The sequence below is a fragment of the Erinaceus europaeus genome, chromosome 6 (genome assembly GCF_950295315.1).
Source record: "Erinaceus europaeus chromosome 6, mEriEur2.1, whole genome shotgun sequence".
Classification (NCBI taxonomy): domain Eukaryota; kingdom Metazoa; phylum Chordata; class Mammalia; order Eulipotyphla; family Erinaceidae; genus Erinaceus; species Erinaceus europaeus.
The window spans coordinates 34,635,643-34,661,041 of NC_080167.1; the positions used below are offsets into that span (position 1 = coordinate 34,635,643).

Sequence of the window (25,399 nt, forward strand, 5' to 3'; positions counted from 1 at the left end):
AGGTGGGAGAGTACAGGTCCTGGAAAAGTATGACAGAGGACGTAGTGGGGGTTGTATTGTTATGTGGAAAACTGATAAATGTTATGCATGTACAAACTATTATATTCACTGTCAAATGTAAAACACTAATCCCCCAATAAAGGAGAAAAAAGTTTTCACACTTGGGAGTCTGTCTTTCCCATGGTGGAAGGAAGTGTGGAGTACTACCTTGGTAGTTGGTACAGTGTGGAGCTATACCCCTTTAGTCTTAGGATCCTATGAGCCGCTTTTAAATTACTGGTAAACAAGGTTAATAAAATAAATAAATGTAAGCTTTGGTATATCACCCCTGGGAACATGTCATTCCTTCTTTATACACCAGCTTCATGTCATGTGATATCAAGTCAAAGTTATGGATTTTGTGTCTGTCAACCAATGAGTTAGCCCCTTTCTGAAATAACTATGTATAACTATTTTATGGCTGTTTGTTATAGACATCAGTTTAAGTGCTTGATTCCAAAATTTCTTTGTGTTACTATCTTTTTTTGCCAACGACTGTGCTTTACTTACTTGGCAAATATAAAACATATGCACATGTGTTCACTGCACACATATACACACCTGTGCAGAGAGTTTGCTAATAAGGCAGTCCTGAAGTTGATTAATCAACTGACATACATTTTCTATCTATAGCTGGGAACTTCTGGCCATATTTCTGCAAATTTTCTAAGTGGGAGAGGAGTTAGCAACTTCACATATCCTTTGTTGGAGAGTACCACTTAGTAATCCAAACCAGCTTTTTGTGCATAGGTAAGGATTGCAGCTAAGACCTAAATAGAAGGGGAAACCTTGATACTGCTCCTAGTTGCCCAGTGAAATAGGTTTGCTAATCTGGCTGCACATGAGAACAGTCCTAGCATGTGACTGAGACTTAGTTCATAGCTCCTACCCCTGTGAAAAGACCCCTTGATCCACCTGAGTATCTAATTTGCTGCCACTTAGCTGTAAACAAAGAAATTAAACAAGGATAAAATCTTTGAAGCTTTTGGATTGCTGACTAGTTGAATTCTGCCATTGAGAAGGGGACTTAGATTATTTATCATTGTCAGATGGTTTGTCCTGTACATCATCCATTGGAGAGGAAGAAAAAAGAACGAGAGAGAAATAATAACTAATTTAGCAAAAGATAATTCAGCTGCAGATGGCACTAGAACAATGGGTTAGACTATTTTCTACATTGCCATATATGGAATGCGATTTTCAGTGCCTCAAATGCGAGAAATATTTTTGTGATGATGCAGAATGTTCCTGTTTTATTTATATCTGCTTGATTTAGTGTAGAGATAAATTATTTCATAATTCTAAGTTCTTAATTCAAAATATTGATTCTCATCTATGTGATAAAACTGCTGATTTGTGTCCCCCCCCCCCAATTTTAGACAGTACTCTATATGGGCACACAGCTACGTCGGTAGGTGGAGTGAGAGAAGCCAGTAGGACCCTCACATTCCAAATTGCTAAAACAAGTCATAATCTATTACTTTACCCATTCTGGTGGTTCTTACTTTCATTTGAAAATAAGGATAAATGTTGGCTGCGCCTCTTTTTGAATGCTACCGTTGAATAATCAGTGACCTTACCAATTGGTGTCTGAAGGCTTTGCTGAAATAAAAATGACTGGTGAAACAGTGCATCATGCAGGGAATTTGGAATCAGTCAGCTGGTTCAAAGGGCAGCATCACTACCTATCAGCTTTGTTTTTGGGAATGTTATTCAACATTTGGCTCAAAGCACTTGTAAACATAGCAAAACATGTATAAGAATGTATCAAATTAAAAAAATATATTATAGAGGAGAGAAATGTTCCTGGAATTGTGAAATTCAGATTAGCCTGTTTTAGAATTAAGAAGTTAAGTCATACTGAATCAGACCAGAATGCTACAAAAATGGATGCAGATGTATTGTTCCTGTACAGGTGGTATCTTTATAATTATTTGCTACTGTTTTTAAAAATTGGTATTCTGATTGGATTGCTATATTTGGAAGGTAGCTATGCTCACCACTATACCAGCAACACCATACTGGATTGCTATATTTGGAAAAATATCTATAACTTGATTATGATAAATCTTTTGACATCTGGAAACATGGTTGGTACATTATCATTTGTTTTAAGACCTCTTTTAAAATATTGAATAAAATTCTATTTATTAGAAGTAAAGCTGGTAAAAGTGAGCATGGTAGCTATTTTTCTCTCTGGGTCTCCATTTCATTCTCTATCAAAAGAGAGCAATTAGAATAGACTAAAACCCTCAGCCTGACCATCAGTGGACTTCTGATGATGTCTCAGTAAAAGTTATCAAGCTTTGGGTACCTCACAGAAGCCAGGCACTATAACTGGGTGCACTGTGTATGTTCCCCCATTCAGTCTCAAACAACAGTCTTGCAAAGCAGTTAGTATTGTGCCATCTTATAGATGAGACAGATTAATTTTATTTAAGACTGTGAAATTAGCTAGAAGTAAATTTAGAGTTTCAGTTATTCAAATATGTCTATCTGAATCTAAAGCTTAGATGATTAATAGAGAAAATTTGGGAGTAGGGGATATAATTCTGAAAAATGCCTTGCTGTGGGGATACAATAGAAACAGAGCTTACCTCAAAATCTCTGTGTACTGTTAGTCAAGGTTGTTATTGCATGGAATTGAAAGCTATCATGTTTGTGTATGTATGTCATTGTCAGAAAAGTCATGACACTGTTTTATGTGAAAACGCATCTCATGGTTTTTCTGACAACCCTATATATATAGCATATGTTTATATACTTGTGTGTGTGTGTGTGTGTGAGAGAGAGAGAGAGAGAAAGAGACAGAGAGACAGAGAGAATGTGAGTGTATGTGTTTCAGAGAACACTGAGTAAGGACCACCTTTTTGTCCTTAAACGGGGGAGGGGAAAAGTCATAACAGCATCATCAGATGGGAAGGAAGATTGCTTGAGCTCCTCTTACAAGGGTGGCATTGTGGGTAAAAGTCTAATATGTCCCCGTTTGCTGGATTAGGGGTGTGGTAGTACAATAAGCACTTGGCCTGTCTTTGTTTTAGGCCCAGCCCGAAAGATGCCCCCCAACGCCAGTGCCATGGACTTCTTCCAGCTCTTTGTCCCAGATAATATCCTCAAAAATATGGTGGTGCAAACTAACATGTATGCCAAGAAGTTCCAGGAACGGTTTGGGAGTGACAGCGCCTGGGTAGAGGTGACACTAACTGAGATGAAGGCATTCCTGGGCTACATGATCTCCACCAGCATTTCCCACTGCGAGTCAGTCCTCAGCATTTGGAGCAGTGGCTTCTATAGCAACAAGAGTCTTGCCTTTGTCATGAGCCAGGCTCGCTTCGAGAAGATTCTCAAGTACTTCCATGTTGTGGCCTTTCGCTCCAGCCAGACCACACATGGCCTCTACAAGGTTCAGCCCTTCCTTGATTCCCTGCAGAATGGCTTCGATTCTGCCTTCAGACCTTCCCAAACCCAGGTAAGGCCAGTGATTGGGGGAGAGGGCCAAGAAATTCCATTTGTCTCACTTATTGGCTACAGGGAGCAATAATGACCTTGGATCTTTTCTTATTCCTGCCTTGCCTTTGAAATCACTTCAAGGTGTCCCTTCTATTCTCCTACTCTGCTAAGCTACTTACTCTATACTAGAGGGAAATAGATAATTAACAACTTCATACTGCAAAGAAGTTGGGATTCAGTATCTTTCACTAAGATGCAACTTTCCTTTTTCTTCATTTTTCACTCGCTTTAATTGTACTTTGGAAATTATGATTGACTGTAAGAATGATTTTTTTTATCAGACTACAAATAAGTATTTTGATAATAATGTGCCTATTGCAGGTAACAAAGAGCTGAAAACTCTAGGTGAAAAGGGAATGAGCCTGAATTTTTTTTTTTTTTTTTTGCTTCCAGGGTTATTGCTGGTGCTCGGTGCCTGCACCATGAATCCACTACTCCTGGAGGCCATTTTTTCCTTTTCACCTTTTGTTGCCCTTGTTGTTGTTAGCCTTGTTGTGGTTATTGTTGATGTTGTTCATTGTTGGATAGGACAGAGAGAAATGGAGAGAGGAAAGGAAGACAGAGAGGGAGAGAGAAAGACACCTGCAGACCTACTGAACCTGTGAAGCGACTCCCCCACAGGTGGGGAGCTGGGGGCTCAAACCAGTATCCTTACGCCTGTCCTTGTGCCTTGTGCCACGTGTGCTTAATCCGCTGCACTACCACCCAACCCCCCAGAGCCTGAAATTTTAACCAACCCTCAGGTTACTAGGGGTTAGCCTGGAAAGCTGGGGTCCACCTGGCACCCTCAATGGAACATGAGTCTTGACGGAAAATTCAAAGTATTCCAGAACTAATGATCATGACCCCCTTATGCCTTCCTAACCTCCCTAACATATTCTAGAAGGCTCTGTTTGCCTTATCCCTAATACTTTGCCTTCTGATGTTGACTTGTGATGATCATATTTAACTGTGGTGAAAGTTTTAGAATCATTCTCTAAATTGCTCCACTCATTTAATATACTTAGGAAGCATTTCATTTCTAAACATTTCTGTAACCCAAATTTGAGGAACTTCTTTGCATATATGAGCCCAATTCCCTTAACTTGTTCTATATGGAGATTCTTTAAAAATGTTTCACATTTATTTATACATAGGAAAACCTATCAATCTACCTTTTCCTCTTGTGCTCTTCTTAAAGAGTCATAATAAGCCTAAATTACTTTGATATTTCCTAACTCATAGCTTCTTTGCTTAGTTGAAAAGCTCATGATTTTTGTGGAGAAGTTGTTATCCTATTTCAGGTGTGTGGGAACATTTGTCTCTGAAATGTTCTACTGCTTTTCTGTGAATATGCTGGGATCAGCATGACTTCCAGATGATTGAAATGTTCTTTCTGACTCTGAAAGCTTTTATTCCTCTCTTTCTGCCCTTGCAAATTCACCCAGTTGCTAGAGCCCGATGTATGACCTTATATACAAGGCTTACATCCTCTTATTGACTCCTTAGTATTTATCAGGTAATTAAATGCCTTTTTAATTTTATCTACTATTGTGTCTCTTACCTTCTTACCAAGAGGTAGGATGTTTGGAGGATACACACTCGGCTTTATAACAGGGCCTGCAGGGTCAATATAGGGTGGGTGAATTCAGTTTTGTTTCACTGAATATTTATTTGGTCAAAAATGAACTGAACCAGAGAGACATATTGCCTAAGTGCAAGGGAAAAGCAACAATGCTCTGATAATCCTTAGGGTCAAACATTTAAAGATTTGCTGGAGAAAATTGTAAGCTCCCTGCGCCTAAATATAGTTAAAGAGTCAACCAGCTATTTTTTTTTAGTGTATTTATTGACTTAAAGATAAGGTTTCTGAGGATTCTTTTAGCCCAGAGACTACTTGTGCCTTTTGACTATATTCATATTTACTATGTGTTGACTGTATGGTGGTTCCATGCTGTGTTGCCATTGAGAATTGTAGTTTCAGATACCAAAGGCCTACATTTAGGGCAGCACCATGACTATGTGTGTCTCTATGCTCTAGGGTAGTTTTCAGACATACTGCAGCAAATTCTAAGATTTGTGGGCATAGCTCTTTCCAGCACCACCTATGGGTTTCCTGAGAAGAGCCAGCAGTGCTCCTACTACAGCTCTGTGTGTGACCAGGTATCTAAGATAGTAGCTCGGCCCTCCTCTATTATAAATATCCTATGGGATGTTGTAGGGGTCAAGAGATGGTTACTTTGGATTGAAGGACTATATACTCAGAAATCTATGCATTAAAAAGATTGAGACATTCAATCTGTTTTTCCCCTCTCATTTGTGATTAGTGATTTGTAAGACTTTAAGTTAATATAAGTATATATTAACAGCATTCCCACCACCAGAGGTCTGTGTTCCCATCCCTACCCTTTAGTAAACTGATTGAATTCTAACACTGGACTTAAATTGTTAATATATTTCTAATAATAATTTTTAAAAAATATTAAATCACCTATAATCCTAGACCAGGGAGACCAGAAACAACAAGTATGTAAGTATATAAGATACAGTTATTTGTAAATAGCATTAAATGACATAAATCATGGTAAAGTTCCATATCCCATCCCCTCCATTGGAAGGTCCCCTATTCTTTATCCCTCTAGGAGTAGGGGCCAAAGATTTTTATGGGGCGCAGAAGGTAGGAGGTCTGGCTTCTGTAATTGCTTCTCTGCTGGTCATTGACAGGTTGATCCATACTCCCAACCTATTTCTGTCTTTCTCAGCTGGGGTAGGGCTCTGTGGAGGTGAGGCTCCAGGACACATTGGTAAGGTCATCTGCCCAGGGAAGTCAGGTTGGTGTCATAGTAGCATCTGCAACTTGGTGGCTGAAAAAAGCATTAAGATATAAAGCAGAACAAACTGTTAAATAATCAGAAACCTAAAGGCAAAAATATAGCAGATGATATATGGGGTCTTCATGTTGGAAGAAGCCTTGGAAGTCTATCAATGAGTGCAGTAAGCAAGTAGAAAGGCCTAAAAAAAAAAAAAAACTCCATAAAATGGTCTCTTTCACTCCATGTTTCTGACTCTTTGCCTCTGCTTAAAAATGAATAGAAGTCTATCTATTTATTTATTTATTTAATCTGTCTGCCCCTCATCTTGGTTTCTCTCAGTGGGGATTCCACTTTAAACATGCAACTGTGTGAGGCCAGAGAGATAGCTCACTGGGCAGGGTGCATGTCTTGCCATTTAGGAGGTCTAGGTTTGAGCTCTGACACCACATAGGAACACCATACACTGTGAGAAGCTCCAGCACTATAATCTCTCTCTGTGTGTATCTCTGTCAGTCTCTCTTTCTGTCTGAAATATAAAGAATGAAAGTGTCAGCCTAGGGATGCACATATGTTATTCAGGGCTGCCTGTAACCATCATGGCTGTTTGGCCATCAGGTCTACCCTGTTGGCAAAACTATATGGAAAAGAGTGGATGTGGCTGATTCTATATCATTGAGCCTAGTTATCATATTAGAGATATTAAAAACAAGAAAAGAAAGAAAGAAAGAAAGAAAGAAAGAAAGAAAGAAAGAAAGAAAGAAAGAAAGAAAAGAAAAGAAAGAAACAGACATGTAGACCTAGGGTGCCCCATAGCCCTAAGGCAGTTTCTCTAGACCCCTTTTCATGAGTCCAAAGTTAGGGCACCAGATTTAGTGTCCTCTGTTTACAGCAAGAAAGAAATTGTGGTGGCTGTATGCACAGCTAATGTAAATGCTACAAGTGTGTAATTTTTTTAAATGACAACCTTGATGACATTGACAGAAGTATACAGTCCAAATCACAGTGAGAAATATAGTTCCATTCTATCTTTGTCAGACTATATTCTGATATCACAGGGAGCATGTTGGGAATATAGAATCTTGTATTTTGTTTCAAGTCTACTGAATCAGAGGCCATATTTTAGTAAAATTTCTGGGAAATCAGTTTGTTCATTAATGTTCTAAAATCACCAGTGGAGAGTAGAGGTTGGTATACAATGGCCAGAAGGTATTTTAATGTTTTAAACTTTATCATCTGATCTTTATTGTAACTTGTCAGTACTGTCATTGTAGCCAGAAAACAGCTATCAAAAGTACATAATTAAGAGAGCATGGCAGGTTCCAATGAAACCTTATTTACAACAGGTTGACCAAAAAGGCTGTGGCTTGATAACTGCTGATTTAGAATGCTATGTAGAGTCCTTGAATCATATTATTTTCTACTACTTTTGTTATAGTGAACTGTAGACATAAACATTTATCAAAATTAAACTTGAAATAGAACTGAGGTTGGGGGAAGTAAAGAAGATTCTTAACATTTACCTAAACCCCTCCCCCAATTTTTTTACTGGAAAAAAACAAAGCTTTGACCATACTTTGAGGTCTATTTGCTTATTCCATTTCTATATACTTGGACATTTTGTTATTGAAAAATATCTGTCACCATCTTACCAAGAAGCAGAGATAGATAAAAATAAGTCTGTAAATTGCCATGAGGATCCCATGTTAGCTAGGACTTGGCAATCTGGAGCAAAGTTAGTGGCTGGGTCATGGCAATAAGAGAACTGGATCATTTCAGTAATGGTGGTTTTTTTTTTTCTTTTTGCTTGTTTTTTTGTTTTCTAATATATATAAAGAAAGTGTTCAGCCTGAGAAAAGAAGTCTATGGGCCAATGTGCATAGGTATCTTAACTAGAGGTCAGGATACCTGCTGGAGATTCCACAATAAAGAGAGAATTTGGACTAGGGACCTTAGACAAAAAGCAGTAAATATGATAACTATTGTTACTTCAATATGCAAAGTACCTACTGTATGTCAGAGTGTGCACTAAGTATTTTTCATATAATTTCTTACTTAATCCTCCTGAAAACACTGTCTTAATCCTTTCATAGATAGGAAGACTTGCTTAGTACTAGAAAGATAAAGTAACTTTGCCATGGTCAGGTCACAAAGCTAGCCAGACAGACTGGGAGTATGGATCGACCTGTCAACGCCCATGTTCAGCAGGGAAGCAATTACAGAAGCCAGGCCTTCCACCTTCTGCACCCCATAATGACCCTGGGTTCATACTCTCAGAGGGATAAAGAATAGGAAAGCTATCGGGAGGGGAGGGGATACGGAATTCTGGTGGTGGGAATTGTGTGGAGTTGTACCCCTCTTATCCTATGGTTTTTGTCAGTGTTTTTTTTTTACCAGAGCACTGTTCAGTTCTGGCTTATGGTGGTGCGGGGGATTGAACCTGGGACTTCAAAGCCTCAGGCATGAGAGTTTGTTTGCATAACCATTATGCTATCTACCCTCCGCTTTTTTTTTTTTGATGATAGAATTTGTATTTTTTTAAATTTATTTATTTTCCCTTTTGTTTACCTTGTTGCAGTTATTGTTGTTATTGATGTCATCGTTGTTAGGACAGAGAGAAATGGAGAGAGGAGGGGAAGACAGGGGGAGAGAAAGACACCTGCAGACCTGCTTTACCGCCTGTGAAGCGACTCCCCTGCAGATGGGGATCCAGGGGTTCAAATCGAGATCCTTACGCTGGTCCTTGCACTTGGCGCCACGTGCGCTTAACCCGCTTTGCTACCTACCGCCAACTCCCCAGTGTTTCCTTTTTATAAATAAAAATTTAAAAAAAGAAAAGGAAAGAAACAGACTGGGTGTATGGATTGAATTGCCAGTGCCCATGTCCAGTGGAGAAACAATTATAGAAGCCAGAACTACCATCTTCTGCATCTCAAAAAGAATTTTTATCCATATTCCCAGGCAGAATGTTAGGGGAAGACGACTAGAGGGTGCTAAAACCATCAGGATTCAGAAATAGAAGAGGAAAAAAAGAAAAGACACTCAGAAGTAGTAATACTTAGATTTAGAAAAAAAGACAGAACCATAGGAAAAAATGGGCAATTATATAGATAGATGAATTAGACAGATGGTTATAGACATAATAGTCAACCCTTATCTGTGACTTCAGGAGCTGGAAAACTGCAGTTTCCAATGAGGACAAAGAACGCTGGTGGTGGGAATGGTGTAGAATTATTCCCCTGCTATCTTGTAATATTTTAAACCAATATTAAACCACTAATTTTAAAAAAGGAAGAAAGGGGGGAAAAACTAGTCAGAAATGAAGAATAGGTTTAAACTTAAATATGATGACTGTCTGTGCTCATGCTGACTTCGTTAAGAATCTTTATGTTTACTTTCCTGGAAGGTGCTACATGAACCCTTGATTGATGAGGACCCTGTGTTCATTGCGACATGCACGGAGCGGGAACTGCGAAAGAGGAAAAAGAGGAAATTCAGCCTCTGGGTCAGACAGTGTTCTTCCACTGGTTTCATCATCCAGGTGAGTTCTACTCTGGGCCCAGGAAGAAAGTCAAGGGCCTCAGATGTTTGGTAACTGATGAACTTGCTCACTTACCCCTTCACAGCCTCACCAAAATACTTCTGCAGAGGGTGAAACTGGACTGCTCTCTTCCTCACTGGAACACTAGAATAGCTAGTTCTGGCCCCTGCATATCCTTCCTGCTCATTCTAGCCCTGCTGGTTAAATGACACCAGCAATCACTCATCAGACTCATATCTTCAGGGGACCAGGTGGTTGTACACCTAGTAGAATGCACACATTATTATGTGTTACTTTTGAACAAAGATTTGCATGTGGGATACATGAATATCTAGCATTGTTTCCTTTCTATAGTAAGCATAGTGAGCAGCTAGAAATCATGCTTGTTACCATGTATGACCACATATCTTTATCCTCAATAGCTGTATCTCAGACATATAGGTTTGGTTTCAGACCACCACAATAAAGAAAATATTGCAGGGCCGGGTGGTGGTGCACCTGATTGAACTCAAGTGTTACAATGTGCAAGAACCTGGGTTCAAGCCTCCAGTTCCCACTTAACAGGGGGAAAGCTTCATGAGTAGTGAAGCAATGCTGCAGGTGTCTCTCTATATCTTCCGCTCTTTCCCCCCTTCCTCTCAATTTCTGGCTGACTCTATCCAATAAATAAATAAATATAATTAAAAATTTAAAAATTATTAGAAAGTATTACAATAAAATGAGCTACAAATTAGATTTCTCAGTGCATATAAAAGTTGTGTCTCACTAACTATAATCTATTAAATTTGAAACAGCATTATGTCTTTTTTTGGAATATATAGTCAATTTTTTTCTTTTTTGTTCTTTTAATGTTATTAGTGACTTAATATTGATTTACAAAATTAAAGCTAACAGGGATATAATTGTGTACTATTTCCACCAAGAGTTCTGTATCACCATTCCCTCAATTGGAGGTTCTCCCATGGGAGTGGGGCAGTAGTGCAGCGGGTTAAGCACATGTGGTGCAAAACGCAAGGACTGGCATAAGGAAGTTCTCTCAGGTCACTGATATTTTTGACTATTATTTCTACAACTACCTGTCTATATATATATTTGCCCATTTTTTTTTCCTATGTTCCTGCCCTCTCTTCCCTTCCAAGTCACACCCACACCTATGCTCTTTCTGGGTCCTGATGGAGTTAAGAGTTCAGAACTCTCTGGTCATCATTCCCTTATTATTTCTTTCCCACTGTGTGTATGTATGGACCAACATTTTGGGGGGTTGCAGAAGGTGGAAGTTCTGGCTTCTGTAATTGCTTCCCCACTGGACATGGATGTTGGCACATCGATCCATACTTCCAGCCTGTTTCTATCTTTCCCTAGTGAGGTAGGGCTCTGGAGAGGTGAGGTTCCAGGACACATTAGTGAGGTCATCTGCACAGGGGAGTCAGAATGGAATTATAATAACATCTACAACTTGGTGGCTAAAAGGTGGTAAGATATAAAGAGGACAAAATGATTAATAAACAGAAACCAAAAACTAGGACTAGAACATGAAAATAGGGATTTTAGGGTATAAAGAAGCTAGAAAGTCTATTTTAGGTATGTTTATGAGTGATCATCCCATATATATACCGTTTCTGCCACCAAAGGTCTGTGTCCCTTTCCCACCCTCTACAGTGGAGCTGACAATCTACCCTCCCTCAACCAGAGTTTTTACTTTGGTGCAATACTGCAAACTCTCAAATTCTGCTTTGTGTTTGCCTTTCTATTCTTCTTTCTCCTCTTCTGTTTTTTTTTTAAATATTTATTTTTCTCTTTTGTTGCCCTTGTTGTTTTATTGTTGTAGTTATTATTGATGTCATCGTTGTTAGATAGGACAGAGAGAAATGGAGAGAGGAGGGGAAGACGGGGCAGGGAGAGAAAGATAGACACCTGCAGACCTACTTCACTGCCTGTGAAGTGACTCCCCTGCAGGTGGGGATTGGGGGCTCAAATGGGAATTGAAGCTGGTCCTTGCATTTGGCTCTGCGTGCACTTAACCTGCTGCGCTACCACCAACTCCCCTCTCCTCTTCTGTTTATGAGTGATCATCCCATTTTTGTCTTTCTCTTTCTGACTTATCTCACTTAACATAATTCCTACAAACTCCTTCCAAGATGTGTTGGTGGAATCTTCATTTTTCATGGTATATGTATACCACAACTTTCTCAGCCATTCATGTGTTGTTTGACACCTAGGTTGTTTCCTGGTTTGACTATTAAGAATTATGCTTCTATGGTCCAGAAGGTGGCGCAGTGGATAAGGCATTGGATTCTCAACCATAGGGTTGTATCTCTTCTTTAATGAACATTCTGTTCATATCCACTCCCTACTTTTGAATTGAGTCATTTTCTTTTTTGTTGCTAAATTTATATGTTTTGGTTAGTAGCCTCTTGTCTGATATATGGCATGTAAAGCTCTGCTCTCATTCTGTGAGGGGTCTCTTTGGGTGATGGTTTTTGTTCATTTGTTTGTTTGCTGTGTAGAAGCTTTTTAATTTGATGGAGTACCACTGGTTTATTTTTTATTTCTTTTTTTTTTTTTTTTACTTTACTAAGATTTTTTTAAATTTATTTTTTATTTAAGAAAGAATAAATTAACAAAACCATAGGGTAGAAGGGGTACAACTCCGCACAATTCCCACCACCCAATCTCCATATCCCATCCCCTCCCCTGATAGCTTTCCCCCCTCTGGGAGCATGGACCCAGGGTCGTGGGTTGCAGAAGGTGGAAGGTCTGGCTTCTGTAATTGCCTCCCCGCTGAATATGGATGTTGACTGGTCCGTCCATACTCCCAGTCTGCTTCTCTCTTTCCCTAGTAGGGTGTGTATCAGCTCAGACTGTGTCCAGAGACTTCAGGTGTGGAATGACAACCCTTCAGCTTCATTACTCGGGTGAAACCTTTCCTTTCATAGCATTCTCTAATTCTATCCCAGGTGGATCACTTTCTAACAAAGTCCCAAAACCTAGATATACACCAGGTTCTGTGAGAGAGCATATGTTCACACATATCCACTGGTTTATTTTTTATTTAGTCTTCTTTGTAATTGGATTCATATCATTAAAGATGCCTATAAAACTCAGATGGAAAATAATTCCTCCAGTATTTTCCTCTAATTATTTTATAGTACCTGGTCTAACATCCAGGCCATTAATCCATTTGGAGTTTAATTTTGTTTCTGCTGAGATATAGTGATTCAGTTTCATTCTTCTTTATGATTCAACCCAAATTTCCAATTTTCTTCAATAAATCACCATTTATTGAAGAGACACTCTTTTTCATCATTTAATAGTTTGGGCCTCCTTATCAAATATAGATGTCTATAGATGTGGGGGTTTATTTTCTGGACTTTCAGTTTTGTTCCACTGTTCTGTCTTTCTTTTCCAGTACCATGCAGTTTTGATTATGATGGCTTTATAATATAGTTTGAGATCTGGGCGTGTGATGCCTCCATTTTTGTTTCTTTTTCTCAAGACTGTTTTTCAATTCTAGGTGTTTTCTGATTCCAGAGAAATTTTTGTTCTGTTCTCTTAAAGAAAATTGATGGGGGCTGGGCAGTGGTACACCTTGATGAATGCACATATTACAGTGCACAAGGACCTGGTTCGAGCCTCCAGTCCCCACTTGCAGGGGGGAAGCTTCACAAGTGGTGAAGCAGTGCTACAGGTGTCCCTCTGTCTCTCTTCCTCTCTGTCTCCCCCTTTCCTCTTGATTTCTGACTGTCTCTACTCAATAAATAAATAAAGATAATTTAAAAAGTTAAAAAAGAAAAGAAAATTGATGGGTAATTTGATGGGTATCACATTAAATTTATAGGGGGCTCAAGGTAGAATATTTATTTAGATTATGTTAATTCTTTCAATCCATAAGCATAGGATATCTTTCCATTTCTTGAATAGCAATTTATAGTTTTTAGTATAAAAGTCTCACTTCTTTTTTTTTATTTTTATTTATAAATAGGAAACACTGACAAAACTCATAGGATAAGAGGAGTACAGTTCCACACAATTCCCACCACCAGAACTCCATATCCCATCCTCTCCCCTGATAGCTTTCCTGTTCTTTAACCCCATGGGAGCATGAACTCGGGGTCATTATGGGGTACAGAGGTGGAAGGTCTGGCTTCTGTAATTGCTTCCCTGTTGAACATGGGCATTGACAGGTCGATCCATACTCCCAGCCTGTCTCTCTCTCCCTAGTGGGGAGGGGCTCTGGGGAAACAGGGCTCCAGGACACATTGGTAGAATCATCTGCCCAGGGAAGTCCTGTTGGCATCATGTTAGCATTTGGAACCTGGTAACTAAAAAAAGTGTTAACACATAAAGCCAAACAAATTGTTGACTAATCATAAACTTAAAGGCTGGAATAGTTCATATGAAGAGTTGGGGGGGTGTCTCCGCTTTGTAGATAGTTAGTAGGCCTATTTTAGTTATATTCCAAAAGGCCCATGACTATACAATTTTTTTTTCCCTGAGCCTGAAGTCTGATATGCAGGTGGATCCAAGTTATTGTCTAGGGAGAAGATGTCATGGCTGGAAGGAGAACCAGAAAGCTGGATCAGGGAAGAGAGTAGCTCCCAAATATGGGAAAGGTGTATAAATATTGTTGACTGTAAACTCCATCAATTTGATCTGATTTGGGTCCCCTATTCAGCTTAGGAGCCTATGTGACCTCTGCATCTCTATAGATCTGAGCTCACATTTTGTGGTCATGAGTAGAAATGTTCCAAGCTGCCCCAATTTCAGGACCCATCTTCCAGAGGTGGAAGATAGAGTATGTTGTCCATCCTCCCTTCAGAGGATAGAACATTCTCTACCATTGTTGATCCATGTTGAGAGCAGGATCCTATGGGGGCCCACAAAGGGGTCTATTGTGTTGTTCCTGATAGAAATGACCAGGAACAATGGAGAGAGGGATTTAGTCAAGGTCTAGGCCCATCATGTCTGTTTGGGAATCTCAGGACTTCCCCAGGTGATGAGGTGGCTTGATTGTGACTAAAGAGTCATCATTAAAGTATGCCAGTCTCTTGCGCTTATTCAGCTTTTGCAGTCCTTGTTTTGATAAGGTTGGCTTTGGAGTGACTGAGGAAGTATAATAGGAAGTAGGTGGGGAGGATATCTAAGTCTAAGACACTATTTCATTATGAACTTAATGGTGTCTTTTTAGGTCTGCATATACTGACTCAGTGCAAGATTATTGTGCACTTTTGCTTTCAGGTATATATTTCGCCCTAATTTATGGATACATGTGAACATATGCTCTATGTCATGGGACCTGGTCTATATCTAGGTTTTGGGACTTTGTTAGGAAGTGAACCTCCTGGAATGTAATTAGAGAATCCTATGAGAGGAAAGGTCTCATCCAAGTAATGAAGCTGAAGGTTTGACATTCCACGCCTGACGTCTCTGGACACAGTCTGAAGTGGTACTTGCTTGTTGAGATAGTACTCTTTGCGTTGATTAGGCTGGAATCGGCAGATGCAGTATCATTTGGTATGAATTGAGAGAAGCATGCAGGAAAGTGAGCCCCACCTTAAAGGTTCCAGGACTAGGGAAAAATATAGGCTCTCTAGAGGAAGCAGGAGGTTCCTGCTGTCTTAGGGTTTAAGAAGGCAATAGATAGTTATTGCTGTAATGAAGTTATTTGGCAATTGGGTTAACTTTGAAAATCCCTTTGTTAGGATTTGCTGTATCGTACATAACATCATAATGTATGTCCTTTGACATTACTTGAATATAGCTGTGTCTTTTGGAGTAATGCTACCGGTTGCTTCTGTTTTCGCTGGTCTAAGCTTTTAAGAGAGTCAACATATCAAAGACTCGGCCTATGGTCTGTGCATTGAAAAGTTTGATGCATTTGATAAATTTTTCCCTTCTCATATTAATAAAGTGGTGATTTATATGACTACAAGTTAGTAGGAGTATACGTAAACACCATTCCCACCACCAAAGGGCTGTGTCCCATCCCATCCTCCCCCCTCCCCCCAGTGAAGCAGAACATCCACCCTCACCCTCAACCTAGAGATTTTTACTTTGGTGTCCTACTCCATATTTAGTCAAATCATGCTTTGAGTTTCCCTTTCTGTTCTTGTTTTTCAACTTCTGTTGATGAGTGGGATCATCCCATACTTATCTGTATCTTTCTAACTTAGCTCACTTAATATAACTCCTTCTAGCTCTGTCCAAGATGGGTCAGAGAAGGTGGGTTCATTGTTCTTAATAGCTGCATAGTATTCCATTGTGTATATATACCACAGCTTTCTCATCTGTTGTTGGGCACCTGGGTTGCTACCAGGTTTTAGCTATTATGAATTGTGCTGCTGTAAACATAGGTGTACACATATCTCTTTGGTTGGGTGTTATGGAGTCCTTGGGGTATATCCCCAAGAGAGGAATTACTGGGTCGTATAAAAGGTCCATGTCTAGCCTTGTGAGAGTTCTCCAGACTGCTCTCCACACAGATTGGACCAATTTATATTCCCACCAGCAATGCAGAAGGGTTTCTCTGTCTCCACAGCCTCTCCAGCATTTGTTGCTGCTGTCCTTTTTGATGTATGCCATTCTCACAGGGGTGAGGTAGTATCTCAGTGTTGTCTTTATTTACGTTTCTCTGACAATCAGCGACCTGGAACAATTTTGCATGGTTGTCTTAGCCTTTTGTATCTCTTCTGTAGTGAATGTTCTGTTTATATCCTCTGCCAATTTTTGGATGGGATCATTTGCTTTCTTGCTGCTAAGTTTCCTTAACTCGTATATTTTGGCTATTAGTCTCTTGTCTGATGTATGGCAAGTGAAGATCTCCCATTCTGTAAGAGGTCTCCTTGTTTGTGTGATAGTTTCTTTGGCTGTGCAGAAGCTTTGCAATTTGATGTAGTCCCATTGCTTGGTTTCTGCTTTAGTCTTCCTTGTAACTGGGTTTGTATCATCAAAGATGTCCTTGAGGTTTAGGTGGGAAAGTGTTTTACCAATGTTTTCCTCTAAGTATTTGATAGTTTCTGGCTTGACATCCATGTTCTTGATCCATTTGGAGTTGATTTTTGTTTCTGGTGCGATAAGGTGGTTTAGTTTCATTCTTCTGCATGTTTCAACCCAGTTTTCCCAGCACCAGTTATTGAAGAGAGCTTCCTTTCTCCATTTAATACTTTGGGCCCCCCATCAAAGATTAGATGTCCATAGGTGTGGGTGTTTGAAATATTAAATTTAACACCCCCCATGACATGTTAAAATTAACAGTGATTTATGATATAGGATTAAAAATCACACCTTTGCCACCACCAAAGGTTCACCTTGCTTAGAATGTGTATTCCTTTGCTTCCTCTTTTCTTGTGGGACTCTGTTCACTCATTCTTGTTCAACCATCTGTGTGGTTGATGATGTCAAATTCCTTTAACTTTTGTATATTTGAGAATATGTTTATTTCTCCCTCATATTTGAAGGATAATTTTGCAGGATACAAGATCCCTGGGTGGGATTTCTTATTTTTTAGTACTTTGAATATGTCATTCACTCTTTTCTTTGTGAAGAGAAATTTACTGAAAGTCCAATAACTCTACCTTTGTATGAAAGTTTTTTCCTTTCCCTAGCAGCCTTCTCTTTTTTTTTTTCCTTATCATTGAGTTCTGATAGTTTTACAATAATGTGCCCTGATGTTGGTAACTTTGCATCCATATACATGGATTTGTGTTTGGGTTTTCTGTAGTGAATATGTTCTAGGATTATTTTAAGTGAAGAAAATTCTTAGCAAAAAATTTCCTGTATGTGGTCTCTGTTCTTTTCACCCTGTCCTCTTCCTCAGGAATCCTTATCACTCTTACATTCAACCTTTTGGTATAGTCTGCAATTTCACAGAGAGTTGCTTCATTCCCTTTCCTTTCATCTTTAAATTGAAAAATGGGCTAATTGTACCTTCTATATTAGATATTCTTTCTTCTGCATGAGTGAGTCTACCTCCTAAGCCTTCTACCTAAGATTCTAATGTGCTCCTAGTTTCTTTCATTCCCTGAAATTCTGTCTGAAGTTTTTCTTTCATGCTTTTTAACTTCATAGTGAATTCTGATTGAAATTCGTATTTCATGTTTTCTAATATCTTAGAGATTTGGATTCAAGTTTTTCTTTCATGATTTTTAGTTTCTTAGATAACTTTGTTTAAAGTTCTTCTTTTATGTTACCTAACCCCTTAGTGAATTATTTTTAACTTTTCAATATGCTTTCCCATAGTATGCTTATATTCTTAGAGAGTCTTCACTATGAACTTTCTGTAGTCTTTCTCCAACAGTCCCTCTATGACTGTGTTTTCTTGAAGTCCTCTGTTTCATTTCAATCTGTCTGATTTGGCATATTTGGTGGTTTGTTTCTGTAATATTTCTGTTTACGCATTTATTGTGCTGGTTATTGCTGGCCAGCAGGTGGTGCTATTGTGGTCTCTGGGCTTCACTTTGCTTTATGTTGCATAGTGAAGGAGTGATGGCTGGGATTAGTTTTTTTTTTTTTTTCTTCCCTTAGCTGTTCTGTGCTTTGTGTTGTGCATATATATAGTTTCTGTGTATGATTTCAATCTAAACCAAGCTTCAAGGATTTGCTGCTGGGTTGCAGCTGTGTTCATAGAAATAGGACTCATTTATACCATTTAACTGCTGCTAGCTTCCACAAATTACTTTTATGTTTTGGCAATAGATTGGACTTTTTTTTGGTCACAAATGTTCCCTACTTTTTTGGTGTGTCCCTACCTGTAATTCAGTAGGCTAATGCCCCTGAGTCATGAATTAAAAGGTAATAAATTCCCTTCTCTGACTGCCAGCACTGTGTATTGTCTTCACTACTGTATCATGTAGAGAGGAAATGGCACTGTTTTCTGCTGGAGCTCTAAATTGTTGGTGTTTGGCTTCAGTCCCATGACCCTTCTTAACCCATTCCATGTGTGCAAGCATCCACATGAGGCTGTGGTGTTTCTGTAGATGTTTCAGATATAGTTGGTGAATTTTGTTAAGTTCAATAGTTGTAGACATTTGTTGTTTTGAAAGAAGTCTGATCTGGTTGCTGTTACTCCATAGCCAAATATCCTGGAAGTTCCCCAATAGTATGATGCCTGTATGACAAAAATATTTAAAGTGAGTACCTACTCTTGAAAAAAATCTCACCAGTGTGAGTTGGGTGGTAGCACACTGGATTAAGTACACATAATTTGATGCACAAGGATTCACACAGTTTGAGCCCCTAGCTCCCCACTTGCAGAGGGGTCACTTCACAAGTGGTGAAGCAGGTCTGCAGGGGTCTTTCTCTCCCCCTCTCTATTCTCCCCTTCCCCTTCAATTTCAATTTCCAATAAAATAGAAAAAAAAAAGGGCTACCATGAACAGTGAATTAATCGTGCAGGCACCAAGCCCCAGCAATAACCCTAGAGGCAAATATATATATCCAGTTACTGATATACTTACTACAGGTATGACACAATTTAATTTGTTAAAATAATACTATAAAAACTATAGCGCAGCAAGTTAAGCGCACATGGTACAAAGCTCAAGGACTGGCATAAGGATCCCGGTTCAAGCCCCCGGCTCCCCACTGGCAGGGGAGTCGTTTCACAGGTGGTGAAGTAGTTCTGCAGGTGTCTATCTTTCTCTCTCCCTCTCTGTCTTCCCCTCCTCTCTCCATTTCTCTCTGTCCTATCTAACAGCGATGACAATAATAACCACAACAATGATAAAACAGCAAAAGCAACAAAAGGGAATAAATAAAAAAAAGTCAACTAAGCATGATGAAGCCAAACATAATCAAATAGAGATATGTCTGCACAAAATCTGCATACATAAAATTAAAGGCTTTGATTGGCACCTCTAAATTTTCTTTTATTTCTGAAACTATTATTCTAGTTAGGTCTGTATTTAGAAGCCAGAATTGTAGATGGCAAGTTTTTTTTATCAAAAGCAATCTACTTTTCCACTCTCACTAAGGTAACTGGTTAAATTCACTGTGCACATGGCTGACAGGATAACTCACCATGAAGGATGCCTGCTTTGCCATGCATGTGACACAGGATTGAGCACTTGTGGGGAAACTGTGGTGTTATGGTATCATTCCCTCCCCCCTTTCTATAAAACAGTGTTGTCAATAACAGTAAGGAAGGAAGGAAGTAAATCCCTACGTATAGAAGTGCTGAAGTGAGATTGGGGATGGAGACACAGACCTTTGGTGACTGGAGTGGTAGATAAGTAAAAAAATAATTTTATTAGAGAGAGGAGGGGCACCTACAGCACTGCTTCATCATTTGAGGTGCTTTTCCTTCTCCAGGTGGAGACTGGGGACTTAAACTCTGGTCCTTGTACATTGTAGCATGTATGCACCACTGCCTGGCCTTAATCTGAATACTTTAATAAAGACTTTAGACCTGTGGTCTAGGAGGTGGTGCACTGGTAAAGCCCTGGATTCTCAAGTATGAGGTACCAAGTTCAATCCCCAGCAGCACATGTCCCAGAATGATGTCTGGTTCTTTCTCTCTCCTCCTCTCTTTCTCATTAATAAATAATTTTTAAAAAAATTTAAAGAGACTTTAGACCCAGAAATTGGGTGCAGGTTATAGGAAAGAGATAAAAATGTTGGCTAGATGTGTTAGAATGGTTACTTGTAGGCTGAGGGAATTATGTGATGGGATGTAAGTGAAAAGAAAGATAAATATTCATGATTTCTTCTATGAGTAAAATATAAGGAAATGATGTCAATAAATGGATAAAACAGCATAGAAATAAACTTTCTTGACCATTCATCTGTTGCTAGGCACATGGGTTCTTTTCTTTATTCAGAGCACTGATCACCTCTGGTTGATAGTGTTGCGGGGAATTGAATCTAGAACTTTAGAGCCCATATCCCTTTGCATAACCACTATGCTATCTTCCCACCCCCATTCACAATGTTTTGTAGCCAACCACTGTCCATTTCTACACCTTCTTATCATTCCAAACAACTGGAGGATAGCTGGAGTATTCTCCAGCTATATGCTGTATGCTGTAATGTAGAAATAGAGAATTCTCCATGACCACTTTCCATAAATACTGTTGTTGCTATGGAGCTTTAACTCAGGATCAGAACATTCTGGCTGAATGTTCTGTGCTATATTTCTGAGGCTTGCCACACTTCCCTTGTTCAGATTTCCCTTATGTATAGGTTTCCAGCTGTACATGTGCTAGGCACTTGAGACTCCTAGTTATTGACAGATGAGTAGCTAGGACAATGTTAATGCTTCAATATTCCTGTCCCATCACTGTCTGTCTGCATTGCCTGGGGGAGTGACTCTTGCTCACTAGTAGTGTTTCTAAGGCTGTGTCTGGATAGGCAGCTCTGTGAGACTTGGGGATATCTTGAATACTTACACTAACACACTTCCTTCTTGACCTGACTGTTCTGGCTTTACTCCCTGATGTCAGCAGTACTCAAATGGCATGATGGCTAATTTTATGTGTCAATTTAAGTTATAGTAGCCAGACATTTGGTCAAACATTATTCTCTGTCTCTGTGAAGGTATTTTTTAGGTGAGATCAGCATTTCAGTAAGTAGAGTTTGAGTATGGAATCCAGTCAGCTGAAGGCCTGAAGAAAGACTTCCCTAAAAGAAGGAATCTTCCAGCTGGTTGCCTTTAGATGTGAACTACAACTCTTCCTGTGTCTCCAACCTGTCAGTCTTCCCTGAAGACTTTGAGCTACGAAGCCTTTATGATCACTTAAGCTTATTTCTTAAAATAAATATCTAAATTTCTATTGATAGAGCTCTGTGTATCCCTATTGGTTCTACTTCATAAGGATTTCCTGTAGTTTACCTCCTTTGTCTTCCTGTATGTTTTTCAGGCTAATTGCTATGGCAGCCTCAGCTTCATCTTTCTAGAACCTAGTGGAGTTTCTGCCCATCCTTCTCTTTCAGAATTAATAACTAAGGCCCTTGTTATCAAGGAGTTTGCAAGTATATGCAATGTTAAGACATCTACACATAAAATCTCTCGATTGCTAAATTTGCATTGTCTAATAGGAGATAGTAATAAAAATATTAATGAATAGCATGATAGAGGGTTGTGTAACATTATACAACTATAGGAGGATACCTGTGGGACTAAGAAAGCCTCCTCCGAGGCATACAGAACAGGTGATGCTAGAAGAAAATAAACCCTGAATATAGGGGTCTGAAAGGACAAAACGGGAGCCATTGCAGTCCAGATGCAGAGGCATATCCACTATGTAAGCTATTACCCATTGATTGTGCAATGCTGTCCTCACTTTACTTTTTTGGGAAATTGAAACTTCTAGAGCCATTTATCCCCACAAAACTTTGGTTAATAAGTGATGAAGCAGAAAAGTGAGCTACCACCTACTGCTCCCAGGCCCCTATAGAAGAGAGAGAAAACATAATAGTGAGGCCTTACAGAATGATTGATTAAATCATAGTTTGTGCTAGTCTAAAACATGCATAAGTCCAGAATATCAAGATACAGCATATATTGTATTAGATATTCCCCATACATCAGACAAGAGGGTAATAACTAAGATATATAAAGAGCTCACCAAACTTAGCAAGAAAAAAGCAAATTGTCCAATCCAAAAAGGGGGGAGAGCTTTTAATTTTTTAAAGATTTTTAAACTTTATATATTTTGATAGGACAGAGATAAATTAGAGGGAAGGAGGATAGAGAGAGACCTGCAACATTGCTTTACCACTTGTGAAGCTTTCCCCCCTGCAGGTGGGGGGGCCATGTGCCACCATTCAGCTTTCCTATTCTTTATCCCTTTGGGAACATGGACTCAGGATCATTATCGAGTATAGAAGGTAGAAGGTCTGGCTTCTGTAATTGCATATTCACTAACTATGGGCATTGGCAGGTTGATCCATACTCACAGCCTGTCCCTGTCTCTGGAGAGATGGGGTTATGGGACACATTGGTGAGGTTTTCTGCCCAGGGAAGTCAAGTTGGCATCATGGTAACATCTTCAAGTTGGTGGAGGAGTAATGGAGCTGAAGGGTTGACATCCTAGGCCTGCCATCTCTGGACACAAACTGAAGTGAAACATATCGGTTGCATTGATTAGGTAGAGATCAGCAAATGCAGTATCGATTGTTATGAGTCAAGAGAAGCCTGCTGGAAAATGAGCCCCACCACAGAGGTTCCAAGACTGGGAGAAATATGGGTTTTATAGGGAATCAGGAGAGTTGCTGCTGTTTTAGGGTTTAAGAAGGTATTAGCTAGTTCTTATTATAACCAAGTTATTTGGAAATTTGGTTGATTTTGAAAGTCCCATTATTAGGATTTTCTTTATCATATAAGACCTCACCATGATTTATGTTGTTTGATGCTATTTACATATAGCTGTATCTTATATAGTGACACAGTCAGTTCCTTCGGGTCTAAGATTATAGGTGATTTAATATTTCAAAAGAAACATCATTATTAGAAATGTATTAACAAGTTAAGCTCACTGTTAAAATTCAGCTTGCTAATTTGAAGCCTTAAGGTGCTTAGATTAAAGGAATGTATACTCAGAACTGGGGCCTATGCATCAAAAATTTGACACATTCAATCTGTTTTTCCCCTCTTATATTGAATAAATTGGTGATTCATAAGACTATAGATTAATTGGACTGTATATTAGCACCATTCCTGCCACCAAAGATCTGTATCCCTATCCCCACCCCCCCTATAGTGAAACTGAAAAATCTACCCTCACCCTCCACCCAGGGTTTTTCACTTTGGTGCAATACTACAAACTTGTGGGGAAATTGTGAGGAGCCTCACAAAGCATTAAGCCAGCTCTCCCTGCTCCACCCTGTATTACTGATACTATGGCCTATCTACATAATCATTGTTTTGCCTGACAGATCCCTACCCATTCCATTGATCTATCTTCTTTCTACCCTCAAGACCTTCACTGCCTCCAGGGTATTATTAATCCTACCAGTTAAAACCCTCTCAAGAGTTGTTAAGGAAGTTCCTACCTTTCCAGACTTTCTCTGCCCCTTTCCTAGCCATTTCCGTTTCCTACTTGCCACTTCCGGGTTGGCCCTTTAAAAGCCTCGGTTCTCTGATCAATAAAGGTATTGCATTGTCTCACCACCATGTGTCTGTTCCTGAGTCATCTGCCTCACATTGCTGAGTTAGTAGCAGCCCAGGCTGGCTCCTGTCGAGTTCTCTCCAACCCAGAGAGCACGTGCCCGGGAAAAGGCAGCCCCATGCTAGCCTGGCACAAACTCAGTCAGATTCTGCTTTGCATTTCCCTTTCTGTTCTAATTTCTCCACTTCTGTTGATGAGTGGGATCATCCCGTACTCATCTTTGTCTTTTTCTCACTCAACATAATTCCTTCTAGCTCCATCCAAGATGGATCAAAGAAAGTGGGTTCATTCTTAATAATTGAGTAGTATACCATGATATATATATATATAACAAAACTTTCTTAGCCGTTCATGTGTTGTTGGGTACCCGGGTTGCTTCCAGATTTTGGTTATTAAGAACTGTACTGCTATTTTAGACTCGTTATTCTGTTTGTTTGTTTGTTTATAAAATGGAAATATTGACAAGACTATAGGATAGGAGGGGTCCATAATTTCTACATAATTCCTACCACCAGAACTATATATCCAATCCACTCCCTGGATAGCTTTCCTATTCTTTATCCCTCTGGGATTATTGACCCAGGATCATTATGGGGTGCAGAAGGTGGAAGATCTGGCTTCTGTAATTGGTTCCCCACTGAACCTGGGCATTGGCTGATTGATCCATACCCCAAGCCTCTCTCTCTCACTTTTCCTAGTGGGACAGGGATCTGGGGAGGCAGGGCTCCAAGACATATAATGGGATCGTCTGCCCAGAGAAGTCAGGTTGGCATCGTGGTATTATCTGGAACCTGGTGGCTGAAAACGTGTTAAGATATAAAGCAGAAAAAATTGTTAACTAATCATGAACCTAAAGGCAAGAATATTGCAGATGAAGATTTGAGGTCTCCATTTTGGACGAAGCTAGTAGGTCTATTTTAGGTATATTCCTTATGCTGGTCCTTGCATTTTGCACCACCTGTGCTTAACCCGCTGTGCTACAGCCCGACTCCCTATTTTAGGTATATTCCAAGGGGCCCATGACTTTACTAGTTTTCACCCGTGCTTCACATCTAATATGCAGATGGACCCAGGTTATTGTCTGGAGACATAGTGTCATAGTTGGAAAAAAGGACTAGAAAGCTGGATCAGGGAAGATAGTAGCTCCCAAATATGAGGAAAGTATATAAATATTGTTGACTCTAAGTCCCATCAATTTGATCTAGGGCCTTTATTCTATACAGAAGCCTATGTAACCTCTGCATCCCTGTGGGTCTGAGCTGACATTCTATGGTCACGGCTAGAAACATTCCAGGCTGCACTAACTTCAGGACCCATCTTCCTCAGGTAGTAGGTAGAGTATGTTGTCCAACCTCCCATCAGAGAATGGAACATTCCCTACCATTGTTGATCCACATTGAGGGCAAGGTCCTATA

The 25,399-nt window shown here is 39.5% G+C and overlaps 1 protein-coding gene across 1 annotated transcript in view; it reads left to right on the forward strand.

The window, feature by feature from the left end:
• Window positions 1-25,399, forward strand: part of PGBD5 (piggyBac transposable element derived 5) — a 156,484-nt gene that overhangs the window by 101,753 nt on the left and 29,332 nt on the right. Inside the window, exons 2-3 of the mRNA XM_007535131.3 lie at window positions 3,081-3,508; window positions 9,745-9,879. Coding sequence (XP_007535193.1) covers window positions 3,081-3,508; window positions 9,745-9,879 — 563 coding nt within the window. The remainder of the gene's footprint in view (window positions 1-3,080; window positions 3,509-9,744; window positions 9,880-25,399) is intronic.